At 34.7% G+C, this 17,240-nt stretch overlaps 1 protein-coding gene across 1 annotated transcript in view; it reads left to right on the top strand.

The window, feature by feature from the left end:
• The window catches only part of LOC145669813 (carcinine transporter-like), a 221,722-nt gene that overhangs the window by 162,377 nt on the left and 42,105 nt on the right, over nucleotides 1-17,240 (top strand). Inside the window, exons 2-3 of the mRNA XM_081738158.1 lie at nucleotides 5,527-5,630; nucleotides 15,719-15,873. Of these exons, the coding sequence (XP_081594284.1) occupies nucleotides 5,527-5,630; nucleotides 15,719-15,873 (259 nt within the window). The remainder of the gene's footprint in view (nucleotides 1-5,526; nucleotides 5,631-15,718; nucleotides 15,874-17,240) is intronic.

Raw genomic sequence — 17,240 nt, 5'->3', positions numbered from 1 at the left:
TATCGCACGTGTAAGTCTACCTTTCCATTTAAAAGAATTGAGTCAAATCCAATATGGCGGATACTAAGATGGCGGCCGTAGTTGATAACTACTCTGACAGATGTCCCCATTGTTCATGTAGCCCTGCATTCTCAAACTAACGTCCTGGTGCATTTTCGTCAATAAATAGTCCGTCCTGACTTTTGGGACATCCTATATTTCAGGTGTGCTCATAAATACTCGTTTCTTTCCATGATAAAGGAATATGGCAAATACGGTACAATGGTTGAAAAAATCTTTAGAAATGAAGCCATATTTTCCAATGCTATTTTCATGTTTTGCAGTGAAATAAAACATAAGTATTTACATAAGTTTGCTTTATTGTTGGAGATAGAATATTTATCAAGACTTCTACATACACGCCGCTCAATAAGCAGGAAACAAACCGTTTAGTCTTCTCTTTACATATTACATGCAAATAGTTAACATGGGAAAGGCACACGTTATCTGCCAAGATCTCAAAAAAGAAAAGTTTGATAAGAGTTCAAGAAAATTGATTCTTTACAATAAAACAAAAGGAAAATAGGGCCATAAACCAGTCTGCAACTCAACTCAATTATCTCCCCGGATTTTGGTTGTAAATTTTCCATTTTCTAAATTTTGTTAAGATATTTGTTTACATCCTCAATGCTGCCCGACTACTTAAAATAAAGTCTTACAGATTTTATCCTTATTTATCTATTAAAATGCTACAATAGCAATTAAAAGCGCCTGAGCTCCAACCTATAACTTTGACTTTCAAATCTTTAATTTACGGTTATGTGTGATTTCACGTTTAACAGAGACAAACATTTTAAGTATTTGTACTTTAAATAGTCTAAATTAGTTAACTATATCTTTTTCATAAAGTTTATGATATAAAATTATTGCTCAAAGCCTTTGTATTTTAATAAGCCTTCTCTAAAATCAATGCATGTGAATTGTGCTTCCATCTTCCGAGTTCTTTTATACATTTGTGGTTCATACATGTTCATACATGTGGTTCATAATGTTTATACATTTGTGGTCAATCCTTTCGACAATGAGATCTCGGAAACTACAGGCTCTAGAAAGATGACGTTTTCACTGATCGATTGGAAATTTTGCGTAGATTGTTCAGTTCTAATTGAATATTTAGAAAAACATGGACATTATTTCTTTATTACATTTTTTTAGGGTATACTGGAAGCGTTGAAATTAAAAAAAAAAAAACTAACTAAAGCATCATATCCTGTGTGTTATACATTCCAACACCATAATGATGTATATTGGGGTTGTCTATGTCTCAGGCGTTTGTTCCATGGCCAATTAATAGTGAAAAAGGAAGGATAACCATTTCTCGAGTCTAAGATAAATCTTTATTTTTTGAGTGTTTTGCCCAATGAACACCATATATAACTGACATTTTAATTAATTATATATGTAATGTATTTGCTTATTACATACTGCATGCAAGAAGAAAGAAAACACTGGTCATACATGAATTAGAAACTCCAACCGGAAGTAGGCTCAAATCTTGCAAACGGTGCGAGATATTGAGAAAAAATAATCGAAAAATCTCCCCTTTATGATACTCCTTGCCGATTTTTGTTTAATCAAGACGTCTTTCACTTGTGTCTGTAAAGGGACATGTACATATATTGTGAGGAATGAGAAGAAGATTCATGTTCATGTGCGAATGATGCGCTGTGTAGAGAGCGCAGGTTCAGCTAGTAATATATTAAAATAGAATCTGTTGCTAAGATTTCAAATCTGGATTTAAATATAGCTAACTTTCATAATTTATATTCATGTTTTTATGTTGATTTGGTAGAAGTGAAAATGGTTCACCCTCCGATTCCTTACAATGTACATTAGCAGTTTTAATATGTATAATTTTGTTGAAGACTTTGTTTTTTTAATTGATTATTTGATAGTCCATTCAAGTATTTCAAGGCTCACTGAGGAAAACTTTGGTACCTTCTCTGAATACAATCATTTAAGATAATCAATCTCAAACACATTCAAGAATTTGTTGAAATGAAATGAAATATTTCAGTTTAACGTCCCACGTTTATGCTCCTTAGGCTAAGGGACACAATGATTAAACCAAGTGACTAATGATAGAAGAATCAGTGAAATGAGAAATGGGAGGAAACGGGAGGACCCCGAGAAAACCACGAACACTATGTTCACCACATACTTACTTGATCGGGGATCGAACTAGGGACCCCAGCACCAGAAGTTAGCACTCTACAACTGATCCATCGTGCCCCCCCCCCCCCAAGAATTTGTTAATGAAAAGCAAGCAGTGGCAGGTGGCTGAGGAAAAGCTTACTTAGTACATGATTTAACAGAATCGGAAGTGAAACAAGTTCATATTGTGGAAATAATATTAGCAAAAGGATGTTTGGAACGGAAAACGTATTATTTTTCGACATCCTAAATCTAGCTCGTGACGATTTGGTTTCTTTCCTGTCAGATCTTATCTAAAGGTCCATTTTTTTATTAAATTTCTCAGTTTTAACTAAATTTGAAGGAAATAGAAGTAAAACTAACAGTTTACATATTTGATTCTGTTTAGTGTAGATTTGACTTAAATATCAGGAATGTTTTGGAGATATTAATAATAAGAAGAAAAAGAAAACTTCGTACAAAATACTACAGCATATCCATCAGATGATGATTTAGTTTTTTACATTGTTTCCACCTTTTTACATTGTTTTCTTTAAAAATTCCAAGAAATTTTGTTAAAATCACCACTCTACGAAATTTTCCTAAAGAAGTTTTTCCTTAGGAGAGCTCTTCTATTTTCTGATCTACCTCGTGACTTCAACGAAGAAATTCAATATTTAATTAAAATTGGACAACAAAATGATTTTCAAAAATCTTTATTAGTGAAGTGGCACAAAGAAGTATAAAGGGAGATCGACGGCACCCACCATCTGCCAATAACAAATGCCGAAGAGGACAAATGGATTGGAGTCCCCCTGGTCCCACGTATTTCAGCAAAATTTAAAAAAAAAAAAAATTCATAAATATAACATCAAGGTTTCCGAAGTTCCTCCTAAATCTATAGAAAAATATATTACAAAATTTAAAGCATTTTTTTACTGATCCCCAACAAAGTAGTGGCGTCTATCGAGTTAAATGTCAGTGTGACCAAATATATATAGGCCAAACAAAAAGGAATATTCGTACCAGAATCGCTGAGCACATTCGTACATCCAATTCTCGTAGCTTACAACAGTTATCTGGATTGGCATGACATCTCAAAGAAACTAAACACAACATCGATGTTTGATCGAAAAAGCAAAAACAGCAACAGAACTGAAAATTAAACGAAACGGGTACTCAATTCAGATAAAGGTAACATAAATGCCATTTGGAACAGTGTTTTTACTACTCATTTCCGCCGTCTGAAACGTAATGAAAAAAGAAAAACAGTAAACAACAGTGAACAGTGACAAGTGAATTACTGTTAACATATGTCTATTTTTAGTGACAAGAATATTTTTGCTTCACATATTTTTAAAATTCTTTTTAACCATTTTTACCTATCCGTAATATCTTTCCTATTGTTTAAATCCTTTTCGAAGTGTGCCTAGGCTGAAGATAAAGATGATGAAAATACTTCCTAGTTTTGTAGTTTGTTTCTTGCATGACTATTAGCCTTTTACTTACGTTATTTCTAATTATTATCACCGCTCGCAATACAGCGATAATATTAAACATTACTCTAATATTCTTTTTCTGTATTCGGAATATACTAGCACTTATTCCTGAATTCCCCCAAAATATAACACCATAGTTTATTATTGAAAAAACTTTACTATAGTATAAAGACATGACAGCTTCTTGCACAAACTGCCCTGCACTCTACAGAATGCAAAGCACAGTGAACTAAGTTTAGTATTAATGTATTCAACATGAGTATTCCATGTTAAATCTTCATTAACATATACCCCTAAAAATTTAACAGATTTTGATTGACATAACTCTGTAGAGTCTATAGTTATAAGTTCACTTCTTTGGCCAAGGAATCGAAATTTGACAATTCTAGTTTTTCCTAAATTCATAGTTTGTTTATTTATGTTCAGCCAACTAATAATTTTTGTTAACGTCTTTATAGAGAGCTTCTACTGAGTCTCCACTGAAGAACATTTATATCATCAGCATGTAATGTTGATTTGACATAGCCTAAATTGTTAACTAAATCATTAATGTACATAACAAGCAAAAGAACACATCGTTTAACAAAAATCTTCAAATTTTTCAAAATATATGATACTCTAGAAATAGCAATAGGAATCAGATTTCTGGGCTTTCTTCATCTATGACCATCATGTATAAGAATCTTCCATCTGAGGTTTAAAAAAAGAAATAAAAAAGAAAGACTGGAAAAGAAAATTAACTGATAGAGATATAAATTGGTAATAATTAGAAATATATTGTTAAGCGAAATCTTTTATACTATATAGGAATGCATGACAAAAGATTTGATATACAGTACTTTTGTGGACCAACAACCAAAGTTGTGTGTATTACACTATTTTGCTTGAAAACAAAATATACAGCACTTATTGTTCATATTTTTCTCTTTCATTGTTAATATGCTGTTTATTTTCTTTTATTTTTAATTATTTCTCCATTTTGTTGATTAAAGATATGTAACTCGACGTGTTACCCACTTTGTATCATTATGTACGTACGTAGAGTCATGTCCAAAATGATTGTCGCATATTTATAACTGTCTTGTTGTGGGAATATAATTTGATAATCGTTTTGCAGGGTATTTTTAATACTATTACTATGTGTATAATCGAGAAATGTATATTTATGACAGTGGTGCCCACCCCTCCTCATGTCCATGACGCACCCCACCCAAATTGTTTATCTATAGGTGTTCTTCCATGAAAAAAAAAAATCTTTTCGATTAATTTTTACACCCCCTCAAACATATTTATATAGATTTTTAACCCCCCCCCAAATATTTCAATGACGCAGTTTGCGTCATAGCCCCCTTTTGTGGGCACCCCTGTTTATGATAAATTTCATAGGAAAAGAATTATGAATACGAAAATTAGAATGAGTAAAACAAAATGTTGCTAAATGGACAATAAAGTTTTTTTTTTTTAAATAATTAACATTTTTCTGACCAGAGTATGCATTCCATTATTAAAAATAAATTATTTCGTTACAGTTTCCATAACGTAACGTTATCTTCCTCAGACGTTAATATGTTAATTATTTAAATAATAATTCCAGAGTGAACATGGAGGAAGTTAAAAAAGTTTTTTATTATTATATTGTTCTTATTTACTGCTTTTTTGACATGAAATTTACCACGTACATGTCTTCGTCGATTATATACATACTAACATTATAAGAAATACCGGTCGAAATCGTTATCAAATTATACTCCTACAACAACATATTTATAGAGATGCGAGAATCATTTTGGACATGAGTGTACATAATAACACCGAAGTGCATGAGATGAGTAGCTAACACCTTTCTCTCTTGCAGCTAGATCTCGTCTGCGAGAACAGCTGGTGGCCTTCCACATCCACTACCTTCTTCTACGTTGGCTCTCTGTTCGGAAACGTCGTCTTTGGATGGATCGCTGACAAGTAAGTTGTCATATCAAAGGATAGGCGGAACTATTTATTTATTTATTTATTTATTTATTTATTTCAAAAAACAACAGGCGGATGCCTAATTACAGTTTTCCATCATGATAATATAATTTAAATACACATATGATAACAAAATAATATGATAGCAAAATACTTTAAAATACATATAACATGATCTACACCTTATTTATTTAGAGTAAAATTCTGTCTATAGCTAAAAACGTCTATCTCTGGGTGCTTTTCTGACATCTTATTATACAATAAACACATTTTTCTGACAGGCGATACATCCAATGCATTAGTCCTTTGCGCTGAGAGATGGAATATGCTATTATGGGGTCTGGTTGCTCTATGTGGGACATGAAGTTTGATTTTGATAGTAAATATTCTGAATCTACTGTACTGTGAATTATTTTATGTAAGAAAGATAAAATGAAGTGACTCCTCCTGCTTTCAAGTGATTGTAATGAATATTTGCTTCGAAGATCTTCATACTTCTCAAATTTCGGATATATCCCTGTTTCTTTATATGTTAAAAAGCGCGCAAATTTATTTTGAATATTTTCGATTTTATTTGTATATTTCTTACTATCAGAACTCCATGTTATCGCTGCATATTCCACCTTAGACCTTACATAGGCAATGTATAGTGTTTTGAGGACATTGGTGTTAGAAAAATCACTTCCTAATCTCATCACAAAGCCAAGGTTCCTAAAGGCCTCACCAACTACTCTGTTGATATGAATATCGAATGATAGGTTTGACTGCAGACGTAAAGATGTGTTGTTCCAGTTTATACAATGGAACATTGATAACTCGAAGCTGAACGGAATAGTTATCGAGGTTTCCGAGCAATCAAGGTGACCACAACAAACCTTCGAGATACCAAGGTTCCACGTTCCTCATGTAAAGTGACTATATAACCTCTATAACTCGAAATTTTATGCATTCAACTTCAATAACTCAAAGTTGTAAAAGTTCCTTAAATTAACTAAGATAAAATAAAATACTACACATGAGTAAAACACAATTATAGTACACATTAGCAACAATGACGATTACTTAAAAGCATAAGGCTATAGCTTCGAGTTGACGAGGTCACATCAAGAGAAATTCGAATTATATAGAGAAAAAATTTGTCTCGTAGAGGTTTACAGATGCAAAAGTTCGAATTACTGAGCTTTTTAAATATGATTATGAAACCCTTAAAATTCAATTACCGACGTTGTAAGTTTTAAACATTCGAGCTGAGTTGATTTTGAGTTTAATGCCCCTCTCAGTAGAGAGGCTATACTACCATATACAAAACCTCTCGAATTATTGAAGAGACCTACTGATTAACGTGCAATTCGAACCACATGAGCTCCCACCGGAAATCAAACCCGGGTCTCCCATGCCAAAGGCGCGTGCGCTAACCGCTTATCCACGAAGTAGCTCTTTTTAAACATTCAAATTACAGAGGTTATTTTGACATTTAGTGTTATAGAGAGTTCAAAGGAATGTAAAAAGAATTCTAGTTATCAAAGAATTCGAATTATCGAGGTCCAACTGTAATAGTTGAAGCAAAACCTGTGTTTTCTATGCACCATTAATGCAAAAATTAACTTTTATAGTTTCAAACTATAACTGTTTTGTTTTATTTTTTATTATTTATTTATTTATTTATTTATTTATTTATTTTATTTATTTATTTATTTATTTATTTATTTATTTATTTATTTATTTATTTATTTATTTGCCTATTTTCACAAGACAAAATGAACTTTGATGAGATAGTAACGAGACTCACACGAAGTTTCAATTTCGTTCGATAAGGGTGAACATCTAGAAGATATTTGCTATCATCTAACAGCGAGAAATGTAACTCCTACTATCTTTGTTTTAATACAAGAAAATGATATATGGATAATTACCATTCACGTCACCGTTATCCTTGAAGATGTTAACGGAGTAACGCCATTAACAAACACAGCCAAGATAATCACTCTAGCTATCTATTGAGAAAAATAGCTTTCGTTCAAGATAATCGTGTGGAATAACGGACGTATGAGTCCTACTAATACAGTGAAATCTGTCTATGTTGGCCACCATCGTTTCCATCGGAAAGTGGCCAACTTAGACAGGTGGCTAACTTACAGAAAATAAGTGTAATTGGTGTATTTTTAGAATAGGATTTCTAGTGTTACTTGATTGTAAAATTTTAATACACAGTGGCACGACAGCTACTTATAGATAGTGTATATAGAGTAATCATAAAAATATACTAACTAACTAACTAACTCTATGGCCTATGGAACCCGGAGGTTCAGTGCCGCGTTCACAAAAGCTCTCCACTGACTTCTATCCTTAGCTAATTGCATCCAGTTTCTACTTTGTATTCCTATCTCTGCGAGATCCATCTTAATATTGTCCTCCCATCTGCGCCTAGGTCTTCCTAATGGTCGTTTTCCTATGGGTCTACCAGTCAAGACTTTGAAAGCGTTTCTACTTTCTTCCATTCTAGCTACATGACCTGCCCACCTAAGCCTCCTAGACTTGACGACCCTAACAATGTTTGGTAAACCGTATAATTTATGTAGTTCCTCGTTATGAAGCTTCCGCCATTCCCCATTCTCGTTCCTCTTGGGTCCGAATATTCTTCTCAGGATCCTGTTCTCAAATACTTTCATTCCATGTTCTTCCCTCAGAGTAAGCGACCATGTTTCACAACCATACAGAACAACAGGCATGATTATCGTTTTATATATTTTAAGCTTCAAATTCCTCGACAGAATTCGCGACGACAAGAGATTTTGAACCGAATAGTAACACGAATTCCCTGCTTTTAGTCGACATTTAATTTCTTCGTGAATATGATTTTCGTCTGTTAATATTGATCCTAAATATTTGAAACTATCCACTTTATCAAAAGTATTATTTAATATTTTAACGCATCCACAATTTGCCGTATTACGGTCCCGACGCACTTCCATGTATTTAGTTTTCTCTGCATTTACTTCTAAACCCATGTCCCTGCAAGCGTTTAATAAGATCTCTGCATTTATTTCTACTGTTCTCCTATCATCCCCTATTAAATTTACATCATCAGCATATGCCATAACCTGGTGAATGCCGTTCAACTCTAGGCCCTGGTTGCTATCTTTGATTTTCCTTATGGCGTATTCCAGCACAAAGTTAAAAAATAATGGCGACAACGCATCTCCTTGTTTCAGGCCATTTTCGACGTGGAAGCTCGTGGACAAAAATTTTCCTACCCGGACTTTACTTTGGGATTCACTTAAACATATCTTAATTAATCTAATTAGCTTTCTCGGTATTCCAAGTTCTGTAAGAACGTTGTATAATGTTTCTCTCCTAACCGAGTCGTAAGCCTTTCTAAAATCAATAAATAGTTGATGTACCGGGGTATTGTATTCCCACTTCTTTTCGAGTATTTGGCGAATGGTAAATATTTGGTTGATAGTTGATCGATTTCGTCTAAATCCGCACTGATAATCTCCAATAATTTCATCTGCGTATGGGGTCAATCTTGCTAACAGAATATTTGAAAGGATTTTATAGGATGTTGACAGAAGAGAAATGCCTCGATAATTATTACAGTCAGTTTTGTCGCCTTTCTTGTGAATTGGAACAATGATTGATTCTTTCCACTCTTGTGGCAATTCTTCCTTGTTCCAGATAAGGAGAATGAGTTTGTGTATCTTGTTCCACAATTTTTCGCCTCCAGCTAAAATTAACTCAGCCGGAATTTCATCTACACCCGGAGATTTGTGTTTCTTCAATTTCTTTATAGCGGCTTCCACTTCTATTCGATTGGGTTCTGGAACATACGGTTCTGCGGTATGTATCTCCTTTTCTCCACGCACATTAGTTTTTGGCTGCGTGTTCAGCAAATCGTCAAAGAAATCTTTCCATCTATTTAAGAGGCTATCCGTATCGGTGAGAACTGTTCCGTCAGATTTCTTTAATATATAAGCACGAGGTTGATAGCCTTTCTTAAATTCGCTGATCCCCTTATACATGTCCCGAATATTTTTATTTTTACTATTATCTTCAAGTTCCTTAATTTTAGCTTTCAAAAAATCCCGTTTCTTTGTTCTAAAAGTTTTGGAAGTTTCCCGCCTGGTATCTGCGAAATTTTGTGTAGTTGTTTCATTCGGATTTTGTAGCCACCGTAATTTTGCCTGTTTTCTCTTCTCTGCTAGTTTAATGCATTCTTGGTCGAACCATGGTTTGTTCCTACGTATTTCCGCGTGTCCCAATTTTTCTATTGCTGAACTTTTAATGCTGTCTCTAATTTCAATCCAAGTATCCTCAACACTAGTGCACTCCGAGTCTTCTAAAACCGCGAATCTATTCGAAACTTCAATCTGGTATTCCTCTCTTACCTGGCTCTCTTCTAATTTCTTTAAATTAAATCTCTCCGTTTTCGGACATTGAATATTACCTTTATTCAACGATAATCTCTCCCGTATTATCGCTACTACCAGGTAGTGATCAGTGTCACAATCAGCCCCTCTAAACGACCGGACGTCAATTATGCTAGATTGTCTTCTTCTATCTACTAAAACGTGATCAATTTGATTATGTGTTTTTCCGTCTGGTGATGTCCAAGTGTATTTATGAACGTCGCGATGTGGGAATTTTGTACTCTTCACGATTAGGTTTTTGGATGTTGCAAAGTTCACGAGTCTAACACCGTTGTCATTACTTTCCTTATGCAAACTTTCGTTCCCTATAATCGGTTTGAAAATATCCTCTCGTCCTACCTTCGCATTGAAATCCCCTAATAGAATCTTCATATGGTATCGCGGGAGTTGGTCAAATATCCGTTCCACTTCTTCGTAAAAACTATCTTTTATATCGTCACCCTTATCTTCAGTTGGAGCATGTACATTTAAAACAATAATATCACACCACCGTCCCTTAAGAGTAATAAAAGAAAGTCTGTCAGTAACAAATTCAACCCGTTTAATTGCTGGTAATATTCGTTTGTGAACGAAAAACCCTGTTCCTAACTGGTGATTTTTATTTCCTTCCCCGTAAAAGAACGTAAAATTTCCGGAATTCTCAGATCCATTTCCTTCCCACCTAACTTCCTGAACTCCTACTACGTCCATCCTGTATTTCTCTAACTCACTCGTTACAGATTTTAACGCGCCTGCCCTATAAAGACTTCTAATATTCCATGTTCCAAATCTCATGTCCATTTTCTTTTGCTGATGTCGTGCCAAGTTATCAGTCCTTGTCCGAGGCTTTTGTGAATGTTTCTGAACAAGTACCTTTTTTTACAGGATGAGGGTGTTAGCCTTACCCAAACCCCCAAGCTGGAGGACCACTCCTAGTCGTCTGTCCGCGACTGCTTATTCAGTATATTCGCAGCTAACCTCTATATCTAGAGGCCTTCTCCTCGATCCGCAAACTGAGGACGCGCCATGCCGTGGTGACAGGAACCCACGTTACACGGCATAAAAAATATACAGTACTTGAAAATATGACTATAGTATGTTTAATATGTGTGCATATCTTTCTCTTCCTGAAAACTAGTCTCGGATTGAAAACACAATAACACAAACAACCATGAAATAGAAGCGTATGTACGCAGTTTATTGAAATATAGCACACTGAGTTATTCAGATTGAAAACAAGAAAAGCTAAGTTATGAATTGCAAAATTCATATGCAATTTATATGACTTCTTTTCAGTTGTTACTGAATGGTGGTTCATTCTAGACGTATTTGTTTTATTCTTTTTGGCAGATATGCACATTCAAATATTGTAGTTAACTACCTCTTGCTAATGAGCTACAAGTGTTTCCCTCAGAGCAAAAGAGTTTTAAGTAAATCTTGAGGGAATTTATATCTCAAAACCTCCGCTACCTTTTCACAAGCCGTCAGGTGCCAATAGTTGACAATTGAGATGGTTAGTTTTAAACTTGAGAATTTTCCGGAATTATTAAAGCTCCCCATTGATGAGAGGAACTGATATAGCTAATGGTTTTTACCAAAACAGACAGAGTAAACAAATACGTACAACCTTTCCTGAATTCCTGTACGTGCTTTTTCTTATTCACATCTTCCTTCACCATCCCTTTATCAGGGTAGTGTTCTGACCAATGACCTCCAAGAACACAAGAATCCATGCTTCTTTGTCTCCAGTCACAAACACAGAACATCTGCCTCTCATATGGGAATACGAAAGAGTTAAGAAAAATAACAAAACGGTATCTTGCATGGACAAGATACTCAGATAATTATATTATTATCATCATAGGATAAACATTGCTTCAGTGTGGCCAACTTCCAAGATAGACAGGTGGCTAACTTACAGAGTAGTAAGTAACGAATGTCTTATAGGAAAATGCAGGTTCAAGGCGAACTAGGCCAAGATAAGCAGATGGCCAAGTTGACAAGGTTTTACTGTACTATTTTATAACTCCCGCTGCGTGATCCTAGTAAAAAGTTAATTTTATAACCAGAAACACTATTCGAGTTGCTTTCTTGTATGGTAAGTGCTTATATATCAAAAGGATTTCTACAATACAATTTTGATATATTTGGAATAATATGTACACCTTATCCCAAAAGGGTGAACGCATTGATTACTTTTCTTATCCATAGGGCGAGTCTCATAAATTTTTTTTATACTAAAACCAAACTCTTGGCATAACAGCCCAGTTTGTGGTCCTAAGCCTACTCCAGCGCCATCCGCTAGCGATCGGCTGAACTATGTCCAGCCTAGCCGAAAATTAGGAAGCAGCGGCCGGGAATCGAATCCGAGCAAACGTGAACGTAAGTCGAACGCTCTAACCACTAGACTGTGTTGTCCCATAATTTTTATTTTATAATAATAATTAATTAAAGTAATACAATTCAAAATAATAATAATAATCCAAAAATAAAATAACTCGTTGACTTTGTGAATGCAATGTAAGAAATCTTGACTTACCCTTAAGACACGTGTGCATTAGTATCAGTTTAGTATCACATGTGCGTGGTTGTATACAATCCTACGTTTCATTTCAAATGAAGGTGCACTGAATGAATGAACCTCCTATCTTCTCCTTTAGCCTTTTCAGTTCATCATGCCGTTAGCCTGTGCTCCCTTGCTGGACTTTCACACCCTCAGTTCATGAACCAATGTTCTATGTAACACATAAGAACATATTTTAATTTTGACAAATTGACGCTCGGGTCCTTTATTCTTTCCATATTATATAAAGAGAGAAAAATACTTATGTGTACATTTATATTTTTCTATATTTTAATCACATAATTATAAATGTGACTTATAATAATTGAGGTACAGTGGCGGCGATTAGGAAGTGGGGCAGTTGCCTACAATTTTTGCCTTCACACCATTATATAATCACATGCCCCCTTACTAATGGTAATTTTTTCATTTCATACCCCCTCCTCCTCTTGTGTTCACACCCAATCATCGTTACTTTAGAAGTATATACTAATAAAGTAACAACCAATATTTATCCAAAGTTAATTCAAAATGTTTACGCATGTAAGTATAAGTATTCCATTTTATTCCAGAAAGTAATGAAAACATTATCTCTAACATGTTTACATAGATGTTCGTTCCAATATGGCGCCCACCTGGGCACTTCACAGCTACTTTTCTATTATCTTCCTTTTCGTTTATTCCTCCCCCCTTATGTGTTGAAATATCTAGCGAAAGTACTTATAATTATTATAAATATATCTTTCTAATGTTGTGTGCTAATGCTGTTGCTATCTTCTTGCAAGAAGAAATAGTTTTCGCTGCCTACACTTTAGAATTCTTTTGTTTTAACCACAAATTCATATATATTTATACGAGGCCTGTTCAGAAATTGTCAGACGTTTTGGCCTATCGCGGCAGTAAGCGGGGCTAGAGTCGCCATCTTGGTGTCAGAATGTTGCCACACTCAGTACGCACCCAGCTGTGGTAGCATGAGGACTGTGACGCTGTTACTGTGCTTTGAGTTCTGTAATTACGTTTTGTTGGCAAGAAAACCACAAGCCAATTGAAATCCATCGCCAACTGTGTGAAGTGTACGGACATGGAATAAGGAGTGAAGGCCAAGCGAGGCAATGGTGCATTGACTTTAAAATGGTCGTTTCAATGTTTACGATGAGGACCTCCAGTTTACGGGAGGTGTTCGATCACTCACCATACAGCCCAGGGATGGCGCGGTGGCTCAGTGGTAAAGCGTTCACCTCCGGTGCTTGGAATCCCTGGTTCGATCCCAGCTCGCGCCGTGTGGACTTTGTGGTGGACAAACACCGTGCTCCCACTTCATTCCACCATTTCACTCATCTCTCATCATCACCGTCTCCTTTAGCCTACCCGGCATAACTGTGGGACGTAAAATTCAAAGTTTTCATTTCATTTCATACAGCCCAGATTTGGTGCAGAGCGACTACCATTTCTTCCCAGCAATGAAGGCATGGCTCGCTACACAACGCTTTGATACTGACGCCCAAGTGCATGCCAGTGTAAGCCAGTGGTTGAAATTGCAGACAGCAGATTTCTAACGCAACGGTATTGAAAAACTTGTGCCACGGTATTATAAGTGCCTTAATTTGCACGGCAATTATTTGAAAAAATAACTTAAGAGTGTATCTTTCAACTGTATATAATACAATTTGGTTTGTTTATTCTGTTACTTTTTCTTATTTCAAAACGTTTGTTACTTTCTGGAATCCCTCGTATATACGCACAAAACAAACTTTTATGTATGACTTAATGCACAGATTGAATGAATTTTTTTTTATCGAAATACAATTTAAATTCATTGTGATCGGCCAAGTTCCTCAAGAGACTCAAAGTGGACAAAGATAAATCCAGGTAAACAACTCACATCGAGACTTGACACTATAGCGCAGACTAAACAATCCTGTCCTGTATATACTATGGCAGCGAGAAAGTGGCTTAAGATAAAACTACAACTGAATAGTCGAATCTACATTGCACTTGTAGTGTTATAAGCAGTGTTCGAAGTGGAATAAAAGCAGAGGCGGTATGTTTAATTATGATTTTGACTCAACATACTGACTATCTAAATGTTGAAATACAGTGAGGGTGTGTTGCCTTAAAAAAAAATCGCATTTCTATTTACATAATGATTCCAAGCCATGGAAGAGCTTCTTCGTAGTTACGTGTGGACATGAAGAGGCTTCCTCCTCCCCGCCCCCTCCTCAGCTTTCTGAGAAAAATAAAAAAAATATCCCCTTACGTCGTATCACAGTAAGTAACACAAAAATGCTCAAAAATAGAGTTTTGATATTAACAAATATTAAGCAATTTCGCGCATGAGAATTCCCAGACCCCAGTCAACTGAAAGTTCCGCTTCCACACAGCAAACAACTCCTAAATCTGGCCATACTCAAAACACGCATTAAGGCAATAAGACACACACATGCATAATAAAAAAAAATAGTTGAATATGGCACAACAAAACATAAAAACTTGCCTATGTTGAAAATATTTCATTTCCATTAACTAACAATATAACATTGAATTCTAACTAACAATTTCTCGTAAATACCGGATTCAGTTATGTATTTCTTTATCATTGTAGATAGAAAAGAAGTCCCGACGAACTCATAACAATAGTTTCCGATTTCAGTTTAAACGAGTCACCTCAATACACTGCCTTTTGTTTGGATTTGTACATAAGAAATACATGCAAAGCTGTTCGTCAATTACTGTGAATAAAATTGGATTTTGTATTAGCATCCACTTTCCAGTGACGGTATGTCTTCATCATTTAAAAAGCAGAGGCAGTATGTCTTCATCATTGGAAAACCAGAGGTGGTATGGCATATCACCACATACCGTCTCACTTCGACCACTGGACTTATAAGGCTTATTAAAACAGGAAACAGTACGGCCTGCATAATGTCTAAATATTAACTGTAGTAGCTTCCTCATTTCCTACGAAGAGTAAATGCTTTTACGTAAATATTTAACCGTATCTTAAAATGCTATCGCAATAAGATTTTCTTTATTTTTTACAACAAATTAAGTCTTACATATATTGTATAAAAAAATAAAGTTACGAAGTTAACCTTGTTTATTTATTGCAGATGGGGCCGAAGGACATCTTTCTTTGCTATTTTATTTCTGGAAGTTTCGTTATCAATAGCCACTGCCTTTTCTCCAAATTATGTGGTATACACTGTTCTCAGGACGATCAATGGTTTATTCTTTCCCGCAATCTACCAAATTCCTTTCATTTTGGGTAAGACTTTAAACATATCTATTTACATTATTATTAAATGTGTTGTATGGTGTATAAATATACTGTCATAATCTCTTTCTTGTTATTTTCTTCTTAATTGATTTAGTAATTGAAGTAGAAGAGGCTTTAGACAACAATAAACTAGCAGCAGGGTTGTTTATTGACTTAAAAAAGGCCTTCGATACAGTTGATCATGCAATCTTGCTTAAAAAATTGGAGAAAACTAGAATAAGAGGAGTGACTCTGAAATGGTTTAAAAGTTACCTGAACAATAGAACACAATATGTGTATGTTAATAGTCAAGAGAGCATTGCATTATCAGTTCTTCATGGTGTGCCACAAGGGTCAGTTTTAGGTCCACTATTATTTTTGATTTATATAAATAACATAAAAGAGTTAAACCTCAAAGGTAAAGTTGCTTTATTTGCAGATGACAAAACAATACTTTATGTTGAAAACTCTGTTCAAGAACTATTGTGTAATATAAAATACGATTTAAACATTTTAAATTGCTGGCTTTGTGAAAACAAATTGGTGCTGAATCCCTCCAAAACAGTGTTTGTAGTGTTTCTTAAGCCGTCATTTAAAACCCAGATCCCTGGCAAACTACAGGTAGATGAATTAACTATACTCAGAGCAAGTACTATAAAATACTTAGGTCTGGTACTGGATGAGAATATGAAATGGGATAAACATATATTAATGTTAACACAGAAGATATCACCAGTTGTGGGAGTTCTCAGTCGTTTACGTAATATCGTACCAAATTCAACTGTTAGAGCAGTATACTATTCACTCATACAATCCCACCTATCTTACTTACCGGTAATCTGGCAGAATGGTAGGCAATCAGATATAAAAAGATTAGCAATTCTCCAAAAGAAAGCAATAAAGTTAATGTACGGATTACCTCCCAGATATTCCAGCAATAGTTTGCACATGACCTCAGGAATATTACCACTAAATTTAATTACAAAAGTTCAAACAAGTATTTTAATCTACAAAATTATAAATTCCCAGACTGATATTAATCTCAAGCTTCAAGAAAATAACGATATTCATGAATACAATACTAGATGTAGAAATGCATTACATATAAGAAGAATGAACTCAACTAACAATGGCACAAAGAGTGTCAAATACAGTCTACTCAAAACATATAACGATCTTCCAGATAAACTTAAAAATTGTTGTAGTGAGTATATATTTAAGAAACAGGTGACACAGCATTACTGGGAGCAGTTTATAGCTCATTGTAAATAACTGTCACGCTATATTGTTATTCTAGTTAACATCTTATGCATTATTTTGAATTTCTATTATTGTTTCGTGTGTTTAGTAGTTACCATATATATTTCCTTTTCTTA

This window comes from Thermobia domestica, chromosome 2, assembly GCF_964235325.1.
Source record: "Thermobia domestica chromosome 2, izTheDome1.hap1.1, whole genome shotgun sequence".
NCBI classification, from domain to species: Eukaryota; Metazoa; Arthropoda; class Insecta; order Zygentoma; family Lepismatidae; genus Thermobia; species Thermobia domestica.
The sequence above is the reverse complement of the archived record's forward strand: the minus strand, read 5'-3'. Positions and strand labels throughout refer to the sequence as shown.